The sequence below is a fragment of the Geotrypetes seraphini genome, chromosome 4 (assembly GCF_902459505.1).
Source record: "Geotrypetes seraphini chromosome 4, aGeoSer1.1, whole genome shotgun sequence".
NCBI classification, from domain to species: Eukaryota; Metazoa; Chordata; class Amphibia; order Gymnophiona; family Dermophiidae; genus Geotrypetes; species Geotrypetes seraphini.
In genome coordinates this window covers 265,062,786-265,084,094 of record NC_047087.1, presented here as the reverse complement: position 1 = coordinate 265,084,094, position 21,309 = coordinate 265,062,786, and the positions used below count along the sequence as shown (strand labels likewise).

Below are 21,309 nucleotides of genomic sequence, written 5' to 3'. Positions count from 1 at the left end.
AAAAAAGAATTTTAATTTCTATTTTGTTAGTAGAATATATCTGTTTTTGGAATGTATATCTGCCAAAGCTAATGTTAGACATGGCTAGGTCCAGGGCAGAAATTTTGGAGGAGACCTGGCAGCCCACTACTGGACTTTGCCTTCTTCAGCTGCAGGCAGGCTTGGGGCCAAAAATAATTGCCCTGTTGGCCCCCTCCTAACACCATTCCTAACTTCTGCTATCTTGATATTTTGCACAGTATCGGAGAAATACAACTTTTTTTTTTCTATTTCTCTGCTGTTATACTACATGTATGATCTGATTTCTTGAATTTCAGTTTAATTTCTGTCTAGTGGATATTTAGGGCTCCTTTCATGAAGGTGCACTAGGGTTTTTAGTGCACGCACAAAATTTCCGCGTGCTATAGTGCACAGTAGCCAAAAATCTACCACCTCCTAAAAAGGATTATTATGAACCCCAGTGAAACCCCTTCTTAGACCATTAATTCCTGGCCCTCCCAAACCCTTGCCCACCTACCCAACCCCCCCCCCCCCCAGTCATGCAGTGTAAAAGAAAGAGAGAAGCATGAAAATGTGTGTGCATGCACCAGTCAGAACCACCATATCAAATCCCCCCAATAGGAGGAACGGCTGCATCCCCCCAAGCAATTGAGGAGAGATCTGTGCACACGATGAGGCAACGATTGTATATAGGGGCCCCATATAGAATTTTTAAAAAAGTTTGATTTCCTAAAAGTCAAACGAAGATCCCAGAATTAACTGCAGGTGTTTAAATGATGTCTTGCCAGTGCTGGGTTAGGCTAGTATTCTATAACTAGTCTTATAGCCCATTACATTAACGGGTTCTAGAATATATGTGTGTGTGTCTCTCTTTATTTCTTTCTCTCTCTCTCCTTAGCCGCTTTCTTTCTTTCTGTCTTTCTTTTTCCTTGGCTGTCCATCACCACCCCTTGCCTGCTTGCCCTGTCCATTCTCCCTTCCTTTTACCTCCCCTGTGTCCACCACCACCCCTTCACTGCTCTCCTTATGCAGCAGCAGCAGCCCTTCTCCCTTTGTTTTACCTCCCCCCTGTCCATCAGCACCTCTTTCCTTCTCCCCCTGTCCAGCAGTAGGCATCCCTTCCTTTTTCTCTCACCCTCCTCCTTCTTATCCCTATGATACACTTACCTTGCTCTGCCCCTGATCAGAGGTTCCCGACAGTCGCCCAGTTGCACCCATTGGAAAAGTTCCTTCTGCCGCATCCCTCCTGACACGACTCCCGCTGTCTTTCTTTCTGTCTGTCTCTGTCCCTGGCCCCCTTTGTCTGTTTGTCTTTCTGTATATCTCCCTGCCCCTGTGTCTTTCTTCTTTCCTTTCTGTCTCCCTTCCTCCCTCTGTCTGTCTGTCCGAAGCAGCATTCCCTCCCCCTCCATTTCCCTTCCCCACACCAGTTCCCTGTGCACCTGCCCCTGTGTCTTCTTTTCTTTCTCCCTTCCTCCCTCTGTCTGTCTATCCGAAGCAGCATTCCCTCCCCCTCCATTTCCCTCCGCCCACACCAGTTCCCTGTGCTCCTGCCCCTGTGTCTTTCTTCTTTTCTTTCTGTCTCCCTTCCTCCTTCTGTCTGTCTGTCCAAAGCAGCATTCCTTCACCCTTCCATTTCCCTCCCCCCACACCAGTTCCCTGTGCCTGCATTAGCGTTTCCTCTACCCCCTTTCCTTTCCCACAGTTGCGACTACAAACGCGGGCCCGAGTCCTTTGCCGCCGCCCCCCCCCTTCCCTTCCCGCAGGCCCGACTACACATGGCGATTCAAGCAGCATGTGCAGCAGTCTTCACATGCTGCTTCGGGTCCTTCTACTGCCCTGATTTACTCTGGCACGTCCGGAGCAAATCAGGGCAGTAGAAGGGCCCGAAGCAGCGTGTGAAGACTGCTGGACATGCTGCTTAAATCGCCAGTCAGACCTGCGGTAAGGGAAGAGGGGGGGCGGCAAATGAGTCGGGTCCTGGGCAGCGGAAAGTTGCTGGGCTCCTCGGTGGGGGCGCTGAGTGGCCGCGATCCCTCTCCTCCCAGACACCCCCCCCTCCGCTGGAGGAACGGATATCGGCGGTTACAGCCGCTGGCTTCGGCGTCTTCTATCCACTGTGGCCAACCCTAGCGGAAGTAGTCAGAGAGGGCGGCCCGCAGTGGACAGAAGACAGCAAAGCCAGCGTTCTCTTCATTTAAAAGCGGGTGAGCCGGCGAGAAGGAGGAGGTGGTGGTTTTGGCAGTGAGTGAGGGCGGGAGGGGGGAGTCGCCGGCTGTGCTGTGCTTTCCCGATCGCAGTGGTGCTGCTGTTGGTGTCAGAGCTCGCCGCCTTCTCCGACCTTCACCGGGCCCTTTGAAAGCAGCGCTATGTGGAGAGTAGGGAGGCTGTTGTGAGGTAATACACGCGCATGCGCGCTCGTGCGGCCACATCCCAACAGAAAAGGGATCAGGGAACACGCTTGTCGCGAGTGCGCATGCGCGGGCTAGCATTTTATTATATAGATAGAATCTTGATGGGTAGATCTCATCATAGAATAGGATCTCACCGTTTGACAAGCAGTGGCGTAATAAGAGTGAGCAGCACCCAGGGCATTGGAGCCCTGCCCCCTTCCCCAACCTCCTGCTATGCGCGCACGCCCCCTTCCCTTTCCCCCGTACCTTTTTAACTTCTCTGGCGTGAGCAACATGCCCGTGTCGGTGTTGGCTTGCCTTTTAGATGTCACTTCCTAGGTGCAGATCCTGGAAGTGATATCAGAGAGAGCGCTGATGTCAACGTGGGCGGCGATCTCACGCCGTGGAAGTAAAAAAGGTGCGTGGATGGTCAAGGGGCACGCATGCGGCAAGGAGAGGAGAGGGGGGAAGCGGAGATGAGGAAGACCATGCCCATGGCGGACTACAATCCCTCCTTACTAAGTCACTGGTCACAAGATGCTTAAAAAAAGCCAACCAGTTGTCGAATTTCTGCCTATGTGGCTGGTTAAGTCAGTGAAATGTAATTGTCAAAAGGAAGGATACCCACATGTCAGAATCCAAGGACCTAATTTGGGCTTTGCAAAATTTTTTTAAATGCATGAACTCGGGGCCTGCTTTTGGAAATGGCACCTGCTACGATAGGTGCCTGCAAAACAAGTGCCTACCGCGTGTCAATCACTGGTAGGTGCCATGTCCAGAATCGCGTCAATTTTTTGTACGGACGCCTTAAATGCAGGCCAGCATTTTTCAGGCCTATATTTATGGCATCTGACTCATGCCTACAGACACCTAAGGCCACTTCCGGCATAAGCCACACCTAAGGCCACTTCCGGCTAAGCCACACCTACACTAGCCTTAATCTTCCGTAAGTGTGCAAAGGCACTGCCATAGGCAATATTCAGACACCTACATTGTAGACGTTCACTGCATCAATTCTTTTTAAAAAAAAAACATGCATCCCGATTGTTCCATTAGATGGCGGTAGGACACCTATTGCCACCTACCATCGGGACATCGGTTTGAGAATCAAGGCCTTTGATAATTAAAAGATCTCTATCCAACATGATAAAATAAAATTGGCAACCTGCAGATCAAACATTATTTGTGGAAGGGATGGGGGGGCGGGTGCAAGGGGAAAAGAGCAGAGAGTAGCTTAACTTGCCCCTGAAGATTTACAGGAAGATGAGCACTGTATACGGCTAAATGGACCTACCACAGTTCTGGGTTTGCACTTTACAAATTGGACACGATTGGAATGTCTTGCATGCTCCAGGATTAAAAATTTTACTCTGCAGTATTTCTTCCCTTCGCTGACATCTCACTATTCCCCATCACATCCTGCCAATTCCCTGCTCAGACAGGCGCCCCTTAATAGGTATTTGTTTGGCATATTTAGCGCCTGCTTTTATTGCTTCTTCTCTGAATTGGTAGCATGCTGCAGTGTTTGGCAGGTGTACAGATGAGATTTTATCAGTCTCCAGCTCAACCTCTTTCCGTCTAATGCAGGAGGCTGTTGTTCACATTCCATATTAAAGCTGAGCAACTTTCTAGCTGGTATAATCAGTATCTCGGAGCAAGTCACATCCATTTTCCATCTCCTGTCTCAGCATGTGGATGAAATTAAATACATAAAATCAGCAGAGTGTCATACTGCTGCTTTGCATCTCTGGTACCTGAATAAGTGCTGTTTTAACACGTTTTGGCTTTTAGAAAAACTTGACTGTACTTCAGCACTAGGCAGCAGTGTACAATGAAATTTGGTACAATTGATTCTGAAATTGTACTTGAAAACCACAGGAGCTGCACTAGGAAAATAAAGTTATAGCACTTTTTATTTTGTACTATTATGAAATAAATAGCTACTACTTTGGGAGAAAGGGTCAACTTTGAAGCTTTGAAGCATCTGGAAAGTATTCCACTGTGAACAATGTCTCAGAGCTCCCTTCCTACTCACTTGCGGTTTATGCTCAACCCAAGCCTTTCTCTTCTCTGTTTCCTTGATCTCTTTGGGTCATTCTCACCTCCCAGTTAGTCTTTTTCTTGCTGCCTTTTTCTTCACATGAGGCTATGTTTTCTCCTACTCTCAAGTCCCACAATTTTTTTCCGAGATGCATGCTACAAATTTCCATAAAGCCTACTACCTGCTCTGAGGATTACCATCATTTCAACTTAATCTTTATGGAGAAGATACATTTACCCCCCTCTTCTACGAAACCGTGCTAGCGGTTTTTAGCGCAGAGAGCCGTGTTGAATGGCCCGCGCTGCTCCTGACGCTCACTGAGTTCCCATGTTAATGGAGTACAGGCTAATCGGTGTACTATATAAGAACTGCAGCCAGTTCATCATATTTGTTAGCCATTATGTTAAGATACTGATCTCTGCCTATGTTGATAGTTTTGTTTCTCCCTTCCCCTTCTGGATACTAGCTTATTTTTTTAGGTCTTGCCAGCCTAATGTGTGAGGATGTACAACCTTGACCTAAGTCAGGTAGTTGTGGAAGATCCATTCCCAGTAGGCTTACTTGGTATAATTCTCCTACCATTACTCTAGCTCTTTGTCTCTCAAACTTTCTTGAGCCGGGGCACACTAAAGATAGTGGCTTGAGACACCCAGAACTGTGTGGACGTTGCCGTGATGACATCATGCATGTACATCTATTGTTCACCCGTGGCAATTCTTTCAAACCTCTATGAAAGTGCTATATTATAAACTAGACTATTAGAATAGTGGAAGTAATCACATATTCATATTGCACCTCATAACCTTAATATGTTAAATATCTGTCTTCACGATCCTTAGCAGGGCCACTAGGCATTCAAAATATCTTTCACAGTGCTTGGCTTTAAGCTCCAAATCGTCATTGGATCGTCTCCCTTAAGTTTGCATTTTTCTATTTACTTTAACTTATTTGAATAAATATGTACTAAAAGTACTTAGCTGTGTGGTGGTACTTCATATGGGGATAGAATCACCAACATGTTTCACCCATGTAACTTTAAAGGGTTTTATCAAGGCTACCACTCCGACCCTACCACAGCATCTCACGAGAACTGGGACAGCCATTCACAGAGCGGCGAGGGACAAGGCAGGAAGTGAAAAACTCACACCTGCCTGCTTGCCGCTCTGCCGCTGCCAGTGCCATTTGGGGGGGAAGAAAGGAGAGTAAAAAGGTTCAGATCCCAATACTGCCTCACACACATACTCTGTTGTCTCTGGTACCGATGCATCGGGGGGGATCTCATTAGAAAGAAAAGAACACACATGCAGTTGTATGGCCAAAGAAATGTCCCGTTTATTCAGAGTACTGACACATATTTATAGCATTTCACATGGGTCAGTTTTTTCAGCATATGACTGTAGGAAAGACCATATTTGATAAAAGGATACATAAAAGCAACTAGAAAGAGGTAGCAAACATAAGGGGGGAAGTTTCCATTATAGCATATAATACTGTCTTGTCTAAGGTCTAGCAATGTTTCTTTTTTAACAAATGTTTCTTATCAAAACAAGTCAACTACAGAACAAAATGGGGACACAGAGCTCAGAACACAAAAAGAAAAGACCTTGTGGTTTTTTGGCAAAATGAAAACTGTTTCAGCAGTTCCTTTTACACAAGCAGGAATAGGAAAACTTACAAAGAATATATGTGCCCCTTCAGAGAGAAGGACAGGAGGCTGTAGAGCTGGACCGCCATTCACGGAGCGGCAAGGCAGGAAGCGAAAAACTTGCGCCTTGCCTTCTTGTTGCTCCGACTCTGCATGCCGCTGGAGAGAAAGCCGGATCGAAGGGCAGAAAGCTGAAAGCTCCTGCCCTACAGCGCTGGACCGGCAGACTGCCAGAGAAATTAAGGTAGGGGAGGGGAGGTTAGTTAGTATTCGCTCTATAAGATGCACCATTATTACCAGCCATGTTTGAGGGGAAAAAGTGCATCTTATAGAGCAAGAAATATGGTACTTTTGAAAAATATGGCTAAAGAAAGCAACGCTCATTTGTATGCCTTAACAGTAATTCTTCAAGTACTTTTATTTATTTATTTATTCAATTATTTAGCCCGTCCTCCCAAAGGAGCCCAGAACGGGTTACAAAAGTGCATCCACAATATAATCGAGACAGGACAGAGATGACATCATTTACAATAAAGACAAGACAATAAAACATATAAATTAAGCAGCATATGGTGAGAGTAGGTGGCGTAGGTGCACTGGCTCTGCTGGCATTTCTGAGTACATGTCCTTAAGGCGCTGGGTTTGTGAAAAGGAAGGTTTTCACGGCCTTCCTGAAGCTCCAAACTATGAAGCAAACAGTGAAGCGTAAGAGTGGTATTAAAAGGCAAAACATAACCATAACCACCTCAATTTCATAAAACTAGAATGACGTTTCATACCTACATGTAGAACACTGAATAGATCAAAGACTAACCCCCTCTTCTATAAAGCCGCGCGGCAACAGCTCCGAAGCCCTTTAAGGCCCTCTTATACTAAGGTGCGTTAACCGATTAGCGCACACTAATCGAATTAGCGCACGCTAAACGCTAATGCATGCATGTTAGTCTATGGACGCATTAGCGTGCTGATCAGTTAGCGCACCTTAGTACAAAAGGGGGTAAATATCTATGGGTTTCAGGGCCGTTACCGCACAGCAACCGCTAGCGCAGCTTTCCAGAAGAGGAGGCAAAATAGTATGTTTTGGGGTTTATGATCTTCCTAAGAAAGATCTCGTTTTGACATCAGGAGACAGACTAGCAATTGAATACTGTTCTAAAGTAATTTTGGACTCTAAATTACCTTTTGAATCCCATAAAAATGTTATGATTTTTTTCAGCTGAGGCAATTAAGAGGATTCAGATTTAAGTCCTCTAACCCCTTCCTTTACTAACGCGTAGCACGGGTTTTAGTGCCGGCAGTGTTGGAGCAGAGGGCATAATTTGAGGTTGAGGGGTGGTAGATTTAAAGGCAATGTTAGGAAATTCTACTTTACGGAGAGGGTGGTGGATGCCTGGAATGAGCTCCCGAGAGAGGTGGTGGAGAGTAATACTGTGACTGAGTTCAAAGAAGCGTGGGATGAACACAGAGGATCTAGAATCAGAACATAATGGTAAATATTGAACTAAGGCCAGTACTGGGCAGACTTGCACGGTCTGTGTCTGTATATGGCCATTTGGTGGAGGATAGGCTGGGGTGGCCATTTGGTCTGTGTTTGTATATGGCCGTTTGGTGGGGGATGGGCTGGGGAGGGCTTCAATGGGTGGGAGAGTGTAGATGGGCTGGAGTAGGTTTTAACGGCAGTAGGAACCCAAGCACAGTACTGGGTAGAGCTTTGGATTCTTGCCCAGAAATAGCTAAAAAGAAAAAAATTAAAAATTTAAATTGAATCAGGTTGGGCAGACTAGATGGACCATTCAGGTCTTTATCTGCCGTCATCTACTATGTTACTATGTTACGCATTAGTAAAGGAGGGGGTAGGTTTTTGTATCATTGCTCAAGCCATTTTATTACCATACTTGGATTGTTGTAATTCAATATATGGATGGATTACAACTAAACTTTTTTTTTAAAAAGTTACAGTTTTTATAAAACACTGCCGCATTATTGATATTTTGGTTGTGTAGAACTGAGAAGGCATCTGTTTGGCTGAATAGCCCACATTGGCTTTCAGTAGATTTTGGAATAAAATCTGATTTTTTTTTTTTTAATTCTTTGTTAATTTTCAAAACTACAACAGTGCAATGCAACCAATGTAATTCATAGTAATATAATAAAAGCACATTCATCTTTCTCATGTTCATAATCATCCATACCCCCCCCACCTATCCACCCATCCACCCAAACAATTATTATTCCGTATAACGCAAACATATGTTATCATAAATATCCTATCTATTCTAAATAATGATATCTTCACACCCATCCCAATTATAAATATTCAAAAATCAATTTACGACATAAAGAATTCCTTTCCTCCCCTGGCCTGGATATGTACCATAGTAAAGAACAAAACTGATTCACAGTCAACAAACAATTACAATAAAATCTGATTTGAAAATTGGACAAACATGTTTAATCTATAGATGTAATTCTGGCTGCCTAGTTCAGAGTTTGAATTTTCCATCATTGTTTTGCACTGTTTAAAACTGAATTATCCATCTGTCAAATCTGCATCTGTCAAATCATGTCTAAAGTCCTCTTGTTTCTATCAGGGAGTAAAAGTATGAAATTAAAAGTCTGAGAAACCCAGAGTTATATAGTTTTCAGTAGGTCTCTAAAAACTTTTGGTTTAATGAAAAAAAGAATCACTCTCTTTTACTAAGGTGCGCTATGCTTTTTAGCACGCGGTAAATATTAGCGCGTGCTAAACGCTAAAGCGTGCATGTTAGCCTATGGGCGCATTAGCAGTTAGCGCACTCGCTGATTTAGTGTGCATTAAACGCACGCTAAAATGCTTAGCACACCTCAGTAAAAGAGGGCCAATGTGTAGTTGGTTATATGTAATTTTATTATTGTAATTTTTCTTAAATATAGGATTTTTTAATGCTGAGATTTGCATAGAATCTGATTGAAATTTAAAGGAATATAAGAATTATACAAGTCATTTATTTTTTTACCAATTACAGTTGTATGCCTATTTGTTTCACCTGTTTTCAAAATGGAGCAGCTGCATCACATTACAATGATGAACATGATGTTTTATGGATCATATCATTTCGGTGTGTTCTTTTATTATTTTCAGGGATCTATCCAATAACAGAATTGGGTGTCTGTTTCCAGAAATGTTCACAGGCCTCAAAAGTCTCCATAAATTGTGAGTGTGCAACTGTTTTCTAACATACCCTTGATTAACTTGCTGAAAGCAGAAGGTTGATTTGAGTTTGTCATATAATGCCCTCGTGTAATTAGAAATCAGGATAACCAGGTGGGAAACTGTGAAGGTAATTAACTTTTCTTCGGATTTTCATTTGAAATTTCTGGACTCCAAATAAAATCATTCTGTATGCAGTTTATCATCAACTGTATTTGCATGGAGATTAATTTTGTTTTTTTTCAGAGAAAGGCATCCAAGACAGGTTCCTATTGTTGGACAACCCCTGATTAGTAAATTCTATTATTATTACTTATAATTTCTATAGTGCTACTTTATGTACACAGAGCTGTACACAAACATGAAAGAGATAATCCTTGCTTAAAAGAGCTTTCAGTCTATTCAAGACAGGCAAACAGGACAAGAGATTATACTATGGGGCTCATTTTCAAAACAGGAAGACATCCCAAAACTGGCATAAATTGGCACTTGGATGTTTTAATCGCCAAAATGTCCAAGTGCCAATTTTTACAACAGACATTTTAGATGTCTTACAGGTCATTTTCTCTCCAGTACATCTAAATCTTAAGGGGGCATGCTAGAGGCATGTTTTGAGTGGGATTATGGCCTAGAGAGTTGCGCACTGCAATTGAATTCATCCCCACCCACGCTTGGAAGTAATCTCCTCCGTCCCCGCACATCCCCATAAGCTTCAGAAGTATTTATTTTATTTAACTATGCTACTGAATTAGAGGCTCTGGTAGAGACCCATTTACAAATAAGCAAAGACACTTTATTAATTTGGAAGAATACATACTTTGTAAATGGGTTTCTGCTAGATCCTCTAATGTAAATATAAAATATAAATACTCCGGCTGATGAGTTACCTCAAGCTATGTCAGCTGAACACTTCCTCTGAAGGTGGCCAAAAATCCCTTTTACCAAGCTTGGCAGGCACTAACCGCGCTAGCAGTTTCTAATGTGGGGTGTCACGCTGAATGACCCATGCTGCTCCCGATGCTCATAGGAACTCAGTGAGCTTCGGGAGCAGTGCGGGCCATTCAGAGCAGCTCTCTGCACTAAAAACCGCTAGCGTGGTTTCGTAGAAGGGGTAAGTCACAGATGCTAGCACCTCAGTGGCTCAAGAATGTTGCTTGTGACTACTACGCTTGGTAGTTATGGCCACCTTTTGGAGGAAGTCCTCAACTGGCAGTGCTTGGGGATTCCCACCAGTTACAGTAAGGGTCAGCAAGTACTTCAGCACTGGAGAAATAAAGCTAGAAATGCATTTCCTTTTCTGTTGAACAGAATACAAAGACAACTACTATATACATTTCCCAAAGGCAATGTATCTCAGTCAATAAATTCCTTTTTATACCTTTGTTGTCTGAAGATTTATTTTTCCATCAAGTTTGTTCCAGTTTCTCTTTTTTTTTTCTGCTTTCCTGTCTTCTGCATTTCTTCCTCTCCCCCCCCCACCCCTATGTGCAACATGTCTCCCTCTCTCTCTCTCATTCCCTCCCTTACTGCAAAGGGCGTGAGAAAGGAGAGAGAAAGAGAGAGGGTATTTTTCTTCTACCCCCTCTACTGCCAAGTGCAACATTTCTCCCTCTCATCCCTGGCTCCTGTATAGCATCTTTTCTCCCTCCCTAACAGCCCTGTGCCCAACATTTCTCCCTCTCCAACAACATGCTGCATCTCTTCCTTTCTTCCCTCCACCACTATGTTCAACATTCCTCCTCTTGCATCCCTTTCCATCTATCCCACTCTTCCGTTTCCACCACAACATCCAATATTTCTCCCTCCCAACTCTCCATCGTTATCATGTCCAACAATTCTCCTTTTCTCTTCCCGCCCTCATGAAGCATATCTCTTTCCTTTCCTTCTGAACCACCCCTAACCTGTAGCATCTCTTTCTCTCCATTCCTAACAACCCAGCCCTTGTCCTTCCCAACCCCTCCCAACCTGTGCAGCATCTGTCCTTCCCTAACTTCCCAATCACTCCACCCAGCTCATTCTGCTTATGTTCGTATCCCCCCCCCCCAGTGGAATCCTGTGGCATGACCTCTCTCTCCAGCTCCAGACTTCTCCACCTGCCTCCTCCCTGGCCACTGTATTTTTAAATCTTCGGGCAGCCAGCAGTATCAATGAGGTGAGCCTGCTGCAATTGGCCTGCCCCAGAAGTCTTCATTCTTCAGTGACTTCCTATGTGCCTAATGCAGTGTTCTGGGGCATGTCAACGGCAGCAGGCTCACTTAGTTGCCGCTGCTAGATGTCCAAAGATTTAAAATTACAACAGCTGGGAAGGAGATAAGTGGGGGAATCGGGGAAACCATAATTGACTCTTCTGACCTCCAACCACCAATTTTTGGGAGCAGGGGCCAAGGCCCTCGTGCCCCTCCATTCCTATGCCTATGCTTCCCATACCCCCCCAGCCCAAGCAGCACCTTTTCCCTCCCTTCCCACAAGTCTCTCATGGGTGTACTACCTTCCTCTGGATCCAGCCACATTCGTCTCTTAAGGCTGTAGCAGCATTCCTTCCTACATCTGGCCAGCGACTAAACTGGAAGCCTTCCCTATGATGCTTTTTATGTCAGAGGGAGGGCTTCCTTCTGATGCAAATCACATCAGAGAGAAGAGTTCCAAGTTATCTGCTAACCGTATGTAGAAAGGAATGCTACTGGTGGCCTGAAGGAGTGAGTGCAGCTGGACTAGATGAAAGTAGTACACCTGCTGGAGCCCCAAACTAATCATTCCCATCCCAACAGTATCCCTGCAAGTCTGGAGGGGATCCCCTAGGACTTGGAAGGTATCTCCATGGATTCTGTAGGATTCCTATTGTCCCTGTTTCTGTGCAGCTTTTAGACGTCTTGCAGAGATAACAAAACCTTTTGGAAGACATCCAGAGTGCCATTTAGACATTTGGAGTTAGACCTGTTTTAAAAGCACCTAAGGGCCAAAGAGGTACCCAAACTGACCAGATGACCACTGAATCCATGAAGGCATGACCCCCCCAACACTCCCCCAGTGGTCACTGACCCCCCCACCACCACCACTTAAAGATGTGAAAAAAGTACATATCAGCCTCTATGACAGCTGCAGATATTATGGGAAATCCTAGTACAGCAACAAGAAGGTGTCTGGAATAGCCTAGTGGACGGTGTAGAGAACCAGGCTCATATCACACTCTACCCATTACATTTATGGTGGAAAGTGTAAGCCCACCAAAACTTCCCCAAAACCTGTTGTAGGAGACACCTGCAGTCATATGGGATATTGGGGAGGTAGACAGGTAGGAATAGTAGGTTTTGGGGGGAGTTTTGGAGGGCTCACCGTACACTATAAGAGGGTTATGGTAAAATGTGTACCTGATACCTTTTATGTGAAGTTCAGAGCAGTACCCCCTAAGGTGCCCCACTGCTCTGTTGGTATGTCTTTGTGGCCAGTCCGTTAAAACGCTGTCCCCTTTTACATCCAAATGGGCTTGATTTGGTTGTTTTGCATTTGGACATTTTGCTTTTCGAAAATGGCCAAGAAAGATAGATATCCTAAGGACCAGAACATCTAGATAGGTTGTTAAAAAAACAAACAAACCAAAATTACAGAGACTAGAGGACACTCGATGAAGTTACAGGGAAATACTTTTAAAACCAATAGGAAGAAATTTTTTTTCACTCAGGGAATAGTTAAGCTCTGGAACGCATTGCCAGAGGTTGTGGTTTTAAGAAAGGTTTGGACATTTTCCTGGAGGAAAAGTCCATAGTCTGTTATTGTTATTGAGAAAGACATGGGGAAAGCCACTGTTTGCCCTGGATGGGTAACATGAAATATTGCTACTCCTTGAGTTTTGGCCAGGTACTAGTGACCTGGATTGGCCACCTTGAGAACAGGCTACTAGGCTTGATGGATCATTGGTCTGACCCAGTAAGGCTATTCTTATGTTCTTATAACAAAAGATAGATGTCTTGCAGTTTTGAAACTGGTTGTTTTCTGGACCCTAATTTGGACGTCATTGCGGAAACATCCAAAGACAAACTTAGACGTCCTACCAAAAATGCTCCTCCACGTAACATGATTTTTGTTCCTGGGCAGTAAGGGGCTCATAATCGAAAGAAAAAAACATCCAAAAACCGACATAAGTCGGAACTTAGATGAACATTTCTCAAAAACGTCCAAGTGCTGAAAATAAAACTGGGTTTTGGACGTATTTCTAAACGACCTAGACCTTCATAGTGCCGCTCAACGTCCAAAGCTAAACGGGGCATTTCGGAAGACATGTCAAAGGCAGGAGTTGGGCTGGACGTGGGCCAGCTTAGATTAGTCGTACAGCATGTATAACCAAAAGTTTAACAACAGAACCTAGACGGAACTTGGACGTTGTGACTTAGACCATGTAAAACATAGTCTAAGTCACAAAAAACCACCTAAACTCACCAGATAAGCACTGCAAACACATAACATAGACCCCCACATACTACCCCAGTGATCACCAACCCCCCCCATAAAAATTTTATTCACAACTTTAAATTTCAGCCTCTAGACCATCATCACCTGGCCGCCTGGCATAGGAAAGCCTAGTCGTCCAGTCCAGAGGCAAATTAAGTCATCTTGGGGGTGGGTTGGGGACCCATAGAGAAGAGGACCCATGCCCATAAGCCCCTGTAATCACTGCATTGATACTTAAACATGTGAACTTCCCTAAACACCCCCAAAACACTTTTTGACTGGCATATAAGTGGTTCCTGCAGCCATAAGGGCTATTGGGATGGTAATAAGTGGGTCTAGGGGATTCTGGAGGTGGTTTGGGCGGCTCACCATCACCTATAAGGGAGCTGTAGTGAGGAGAAGCCATGACACCCTTTTTGTGCAGTTCATAGCTGTGCCCTGTAAGGTACCCCACTATTTATGTGCCATGTGTGGGTGTTCAGTCCATCACTTTGCAGACCCCTCCCACGTTCAACAGGACTTGTTCTAGGCGTTTTGGACTTGGACGGAAAGTTGGACAGAAATGTGGTATAAAGATAGACGATTTAGCGGCTTGGACGAACAGATCGGCAGGACGTATAATTAGACGATTTTCGAAAGTAAAAAAAAGTTGGACGTCTCTTTTGAAAATGTGTCTTAGGCTCTTTTTAACTGTGGACGAATTGCAAGATAGACATAAACGGACTTAGACGTCCCTTTCGATTATGCCCCTCCACGTGTAATTTCCTAATTACTCATGCTTATAAAGTATAGAAAATGTCTGTCATTTCTATAAAACCTTTGGTGACAAGGAAAGCCAAATTTTGCAATTTACCTATTTAAAACATGAAAATGTTGAATTTTCATCATTTCATTCTTATAAAGTTTTAAAAAAAAAACAATATCCCCCCCCCCCCCCCACACCTTTTTACAAAACTGTAGTGCAGCTTTTAGCTCAGCGGTAACAGCTTCGATACTCATAGGAATTCTATGAGAGTCAAAGCTGTTATTTCCACGACTAGTGCTAAAAACCATGCTACGGTTTTATAAAAAAGGGGTATATGAATCACATTTAACATGTAATTATATAGTTAAATTGCAAAATTTGACTATCCTAGTCACAAAAGCAAAGTTATATGGAAATAAAAGACATTTTGTATACTTTATAGGCATAAGCAATTAGGTAATTACACTTACTGCCCAGGAACAAAAATTGTGTTACATAGGGCTGCTTTTACTAAGGTGCACTAGCGTTTTTAGCGCACGCACAAAATTAACGCATGCTAAACCGCACGGTACACTTCTGGAATAACGCCAACTCAATGCTGGCGTTAAGGTCTAGCGCACGCGGTTATTTAGTAAAAGGAGCCCATAGTGTGATCTCTATGTTTTGGAGGTTCTTTGTAGTCAAGTTGCAATATTTCCAAGCTAATGGAAAAGCGAGGTCACCATGTTCTTGATGGATAGGTTTTATTTTCATAAAGCAGCAGTATTAGGAAGACTGCGTAAAAAAGCAGCTTGGGGTTTTTTTTTTTCTCTCTCTTTTCTATTAGTTTATCATTTTCTTATCATGTATTTCCTTTTTGTAGTGAGAAGGGAGCAGTGAGTTTTGCAGTGCTAAAAATGTAATACTATTTTTTTTAATATGTGCTTTCTAAAATTGTAGATAAAGAAAGCAGAGTTCAATTATATATTTCAGTAATTTTTCCTGGATACATAAAAGTACTGAACAATAGAATGACTAATAACTCTAAAGACTTTTGAAACAAATAGGAAGAATATTTCTTCACTCAATGGATGGTTAAGCTCTGGAATTCCCTATGTCTGCTCTTAGGACAGACATGGGGAAAGGCACTACATATCCCTAGGATCGGTAGCATAGAATCTTGCTACTCTTTGGGATTCTGTCAGGTACATGTGATGTAAATTGGCCACTTTGGAAGCAGGAAACTGGATTAGATCTGACCCAGCATGGCTATTATGCTTTTATGACTTACCCACCTGTATTTAAAATCCTGATGAAGGATTTAAAATTAAAACAGTAGTGAATATAGCTATGCTATGAAAAATCCCCATTCCTGAGTTTACTCTTTATGATTTACATGTATCCATATCATACATAACTGCTATTAAGAATCAGCATATTGATTCCCTAACTTATCTACATCCAGGAAGTTGAAATATCCAGAGTAAGCACTTTCAAAAACATTAAACGTTATCATTTTAACTAGAATTAAATAAATATCAGATAAAAAGAAACCATAAAATGAGCTTTGGTCGAATAATGATGCTGAACCAGCTGCTTCTCTCACTTGGAGCCTTAAGGGTGGGCCATGATTGGTGGTGGTTCTAGCCAATCGGTGGGATTTAGGAAAGCACCAAACCTTGCTGGCAATTGGTGGTGGCAATTGTGTTTTTCTTTTGCTCAGTAATATGTTTGCTGTGTGACAGGTTTATAGTCGATTATTGGGGGGGGGGGGGTTCTGTTCTGTGAGGGAGGTGTTTCTGGGTGAGTCAGGACTCGTCGGTCAGTGAGCTTAGATATAGCAGGTGCTTAAGCAAACCTGAATTTGAAATCGAGCATGGGCAGCTGTCACAAATAAGCAGTGTGGCTTCATTCTTCAGTATGAGTGAGGCAGTCTTGTTTTGCCATCTGGAGTTTAGAGGCACTGTTTTTACTGACAGGTTTTTGCTTTGGTGAGGCAGTCATGGCAGTCCTAGGACTATGAGTTATCCCTAACTTCTGCCTCACAGCACCACTCACCCGAATTGCAGTAAGATAAGTGAATAGAGTCTGCTTTTTATCTTCACATCAGCTTGATGTTCTTATTGTTTCCATGTTGGGCTTTGTCAGACAATTGCCTAGTTGTTTTCTGGGACACACATTAGCATATGGCCAGTAAAAACAATTAGAGGGGCATAATCGAAACGAACGTCTAAGTTCATTTTTGTCTAAGTTGCAAGTCGTCCAAAGTAAAAAACATCCTAGGACACATTTTCGAAAAATACATCCAAAATTTTTTTTTGTTTTGAAAATCATCTGCAGATCCTGCAGATCTGATCATCCAAGTCACTAAATCATCCATCTTTATTCCACATTTTCGTCCAACTTTTCATCCAAGTCAAAAATGCCTAGAACAAGCACTGTTGGACATGGGAGGGGTCTGCAAAGTGATGGACCGAACACCCAGACATGGCACCTAAATAGTGGGGTACCTTACAGGGCACTGCTGTGAACTGCACAAAAAGGGTGCCATGGCTTCTCCTCACTATACCTCCAGAATCCCCTAAACCCACTTATCTGCAGGAGCCACTTATATGCCAGTAAAAAGGGTTTGGGGGTGTATAGAGGAGTGCACATGTTTAAGTATTAATGCAGTGATTACAGGGGCTTATGGGCATGAGTCCTCCTTTCCTTGAGTCCCTAACCCATCCTCAAGACGGCTTAAGCCACCTCTGTACTGGACGACTAGGCTTTTCTATGCCAGGCTGCCAGGTGATGATGGTCTGGAGGCTGAATTTTAAAGGTGTGATTAATATTTTTGTGTGTGTGGGGGGGGGGGGCAGTGATCACTGGGGTAGTGTGCAGAGGTCTGTTTTATGTGTTTGCAGTGCTTATCTGGTGACTTTAGGTGGGTTTTTGTGACTTAGACCATGTTTTACATGGTCTAAGTCAGTGTTCTTCAACCACCGGTCCATGGACCAGTGCTGGTCCATAGAAATTTCCTGCTGGTCCACAGGGCCAGCACGTGCATCAGGCCCAAAACAGTGTTCTTCAACTGCCGGTCCACGGTGTGATCAATGCGGTGTTATCTTCGAGCCAGCTCCCTCTTCCTAACTGATTCAGTGCACAAAGCCACGGGCAGTGGCTCCTACGGGCATCCTGCGACTGAACCGGAAATCTTCTCTCTGATGTTGCAACATCAGAGGGAAGGCTTCCAGATGAGGCACGGGACGTGCAAGGTGCAATTAGTACTATTATGGGGGCGGGGTCTGGGGTGGAGATTGGGTAGAGATGAGCGGGGTCTGGTCCACGACATAGCCCCGTGTTCTTCAACCGCCGGTCCACAGATCAATGCCGGTCCACAGAATAATTCTTTTATTTCTGCTGGTCCATAGGTATACAAAGGTTGAAAAACACTGTTCTAAGTCACAACGTCCAAGTTCTGTCGATCCTGGGATGTATAACTTTCGGTTATACATGCTGTATGACTAAGTCTAAGCCGGCCCATGTCCCGCTCAACTCCCGTCCTTGACACTCCTCCTGAAATGCCCTGTTTAGCTTTGGTCATTCAGCGGCACTATGAAGGCCTAGGCCGTTTAGAAATACGTCCAAAACCTGTTTTTATTATCAGCACTTGTACGTATTTGGACAAGTGCCAACTTGGGCTGGTTTTTGGATGTTTGTCTCTTTCGATTATGAGCCCCTTATTGTCTAAATACTTACCGCCACCATTTTGCAGGTGGTAAGGACTCATAGTAATCCTGAGCTAATCAGTTAACACATGGTAATATAGATGGTAACTGATTAGTACAGACATGCCCACTATCTGCCCCCAGACACATGCCCTCAACCAATTTGGAATTACTGCATGATTCCTGAACAGGTCCCACAGCAAAACCTTTCAATTGTGGTAAGTGCAAGCTTAGTAAAAGAATCCCTTAGTTAGACGGCAAATATTTAAGAACATAAGAATAGCCTTATTGGTCTGGTTCTTTTGACATGTATTGCTTAGATTTTGAGTGCATACAGGGTAGTAAGTTGTTTATGTGCTTCATTCTGATGCTCTGATGTTATTGTGGTTGTTGTCTAAAGATCCGTTGTGCAATATAACAAAATTTGAATAGCTATTTTTCATTAATTATGATTTAAGTAAGTAATATAATTGTCTCTGTTAGGTGTCATCATGTTCAAGTCCTAGTGACTTGATGAATGATAGATTTAACAAGAGATCGGTTTTGTGCTAGAATGCTACATTTTGCAGAACAGACTTGACTGGTTGCCTAAAAAGAGAACAGCCTTATCTTTAGGAAAAGAAGGTTACTGTTACTGAGAGCCTGCAGCCAAAATTGGTCAAGGTGTGTCACTGGCCAGGGTACTGAAACTATGCAAGCACTTTGAAGAAACTAGAAGCATCAAAATCATGGGTGGAAGGGATAGGAAAAAGGTTATAACACCTCAGACTGATAGAAGGATAGTAAGAATGGTTCTACAGAATTTGAAATTAACTATCGCTGACATCAAAAAGTCACTGGAGGAAATATTTCTTCACTCAGAGAATAGTTAAGCTCTGGAATGCGTTGCCAGAGGTTGGGGTGAGTGGATAGCGTAGCTGGTTTTAAGAAAAGTTTGGACAATTTCCTGGAGGAGGAGTTTGTTATTGAGACAGACATGGGGGAACCGATGCTTGCCAAGATTGATAGCATGGAATGTTGCTACACTTTGGGTTTTTGCCAGGTACTACTGACCTAGATTGGCCACTGTGAAGATGGGCTACTGGAGTAGATGGACCATTGGTCTGATCCAGTCAGGCTATTCTTATGTTCTTATGATTCTGAGAGAACACTGCGCAGATCAAACTTATTGCAAGCTATGTAATGTTGGAAGAAAACAGAACCACTGTTGAAAATGTGGTACCACAAACAATAATTCTCCAGAGAAAGTATAAGAGGAGATGAAAAAAACAGCAACTAGAGAGTGGAAAGAACCAGCTTGAAGGGTGGTAGAGATAGGATGGTGATATGATCGGTATCTGCCGCTATCATCAGTGATATAGTTTTGGCTCTTAGACTGAACTTTTTTTTTTTTTTTCAAACTAACCCTGTTTGAAAAAATATATATATAAAGATCTCTACTTTATACATTGTCTCTTAATAGCTGCCTCAGGATATTTATGAATTTTATCTTGCACTCTAATAAAATTAATTTCTTAGGCCTCAGGTCAACTAGAACCATTTTGCAATATGACACAATATGGTGGGCCAGGATTTACTGGGTATCACTCTTGTCCCCTTTTCTACTCTCAGATAAGATTAGAAGCTGGAGAAAATGTGGGGGATAGGTATGAGGGACTTGGGGGAGTGGGGGGGGGGGTGTTGCTGTGAAGTATCTTAATTTTTTTTTTTTTTTTACTGTTTGTCACTTTATTTTTACTTTAGTATTAAAATATACATATATTTCTACTTTCACTTAAGCACCTAGTCCTTTGAACAACACTGCCTAAACCTAAAATACTCCAAAATAAAAGTTAATGGTCCTATAAACAGTTCACTTTGAGTCTAAATTCAGTATGCAAAAACCAAGTTAAGTGTGTGCACGTGTGCAATTTGCTCCTTCCAAGACAGTGGACTGTGAATGCACCTCTTATGGGAGAGTGAAAACAGCAACAGATGGAATATCCAACATTTTTTCATAACGCTGCTGGGCTTTCTTTTTCCTTAAAAATGAAAAAAGACAATATAGCGCACAACACAAAGGAAATGCAGCCCCAATGTGAAAATATGAATTAAAAAAGGGAGTGAGGAAGGGACACAATCGACCAAACTCAGGAGCAAACAGTTTATTGAAAATATCTTAATAAAATAATGCATCTACACAAAGGTATGCAGGTCTAACATAAGAGTCGATCCTTATGGTTATGGGGTCCATTTTGTTTCAGAGAAAGACAATATAGAACACTTCCATGAGCGTTCTTGTTTCATTTCCAATGAAAACACATCCCTACATTTTACTGTTGAAACTTGGGCCTACAGCATTGAACTAATGCTAAATCTGTCTCTAATTTCTTAGGTACTGCTGTATAATCCTTGTCTCTAGGGATAATTGATCTGCTTAATAAAATGCTTAAGTAGTTATAACTAAGCATTTGAAGGAATTCAGTACTAAATCTGTCCCTACCAGGTCTTGTATGTAAATTTAAAAATTAATGAATTTCATAGTCTGTCTACATCCAGTAGTACACTGTATTGCTTTCTTCTGATCTCAAGGTTTTGCAATAAAAATTTGTACAAAAATCCTGAACAAGAATAGGCCCATGAGTCATTTCAGATTTGTACAAGGCAGCATAAAAATATTAAATCTGTAAACAATTTCACAATGATTAAGGGATATCCAGCCAGGTAGATTCTTATGCTAAATATCATTTCTCTGTTCCTTTTGGCTTTTGCCTAGTGAGATAAAAGAAGCTCATAGTTGTTGTTTTTTAAGAAATATGTTACTAGTTTGCTGACAACAAAATAAATTAATCAACAGATGGATAACTCATGAAAACGTTTGTGTTCCATGTCTGATTATACCATCACTTCTTTTTATAATTTGTTTTTCATAGTATTTATCATTTATAACCTTTCCTCTCAAGCTGTGGTATAGCCACGGATGGCCTGACTGGGCCAGAGCCTACCCCCTTTGGACTCAGTCTTAAACAAAATCAGTGTTCTGTTGGCATGGCTGATGGGGATCTGCAAGACCCACCAGCTGAAGATATTCTCACAGCAGAAACACGTATTCCCTGTGTAGCCAAAGGTAATGTTCCCAAGCCGCTGCCACCCCACCTCTCACGCATACTTAGTTTGCATG

General features: G+C 42.8%; 1 protein-coding gene across 8 annotated transcripts in view; it reads left to right on the top strand.

The window, feature by feature from the left end:
- ADGRA1 (adhesion G protein-coupled receptor A1) overlaps nucleotides 1–21,309 on the top strand; it is an 873,110-nt gene that overhangs the window by 351,842 nt on the left and 499,959 nt on the right. For all 8 annotated transcript variants that reach the window (XM_033941640.1, XM_033941643.1, XM_033941641.1 and 5 more), the window contains one exon: nucleotides 9,201–9,272. In XM_033941640.1, the coding sequence (XP_033797531.1) occupies nucleotides 9,201–9,272 (72 nt within the window). The remainder of the gene's footprint in view (nucleotides 1–9,200; nucleotides 9,273–21,309) is intronic.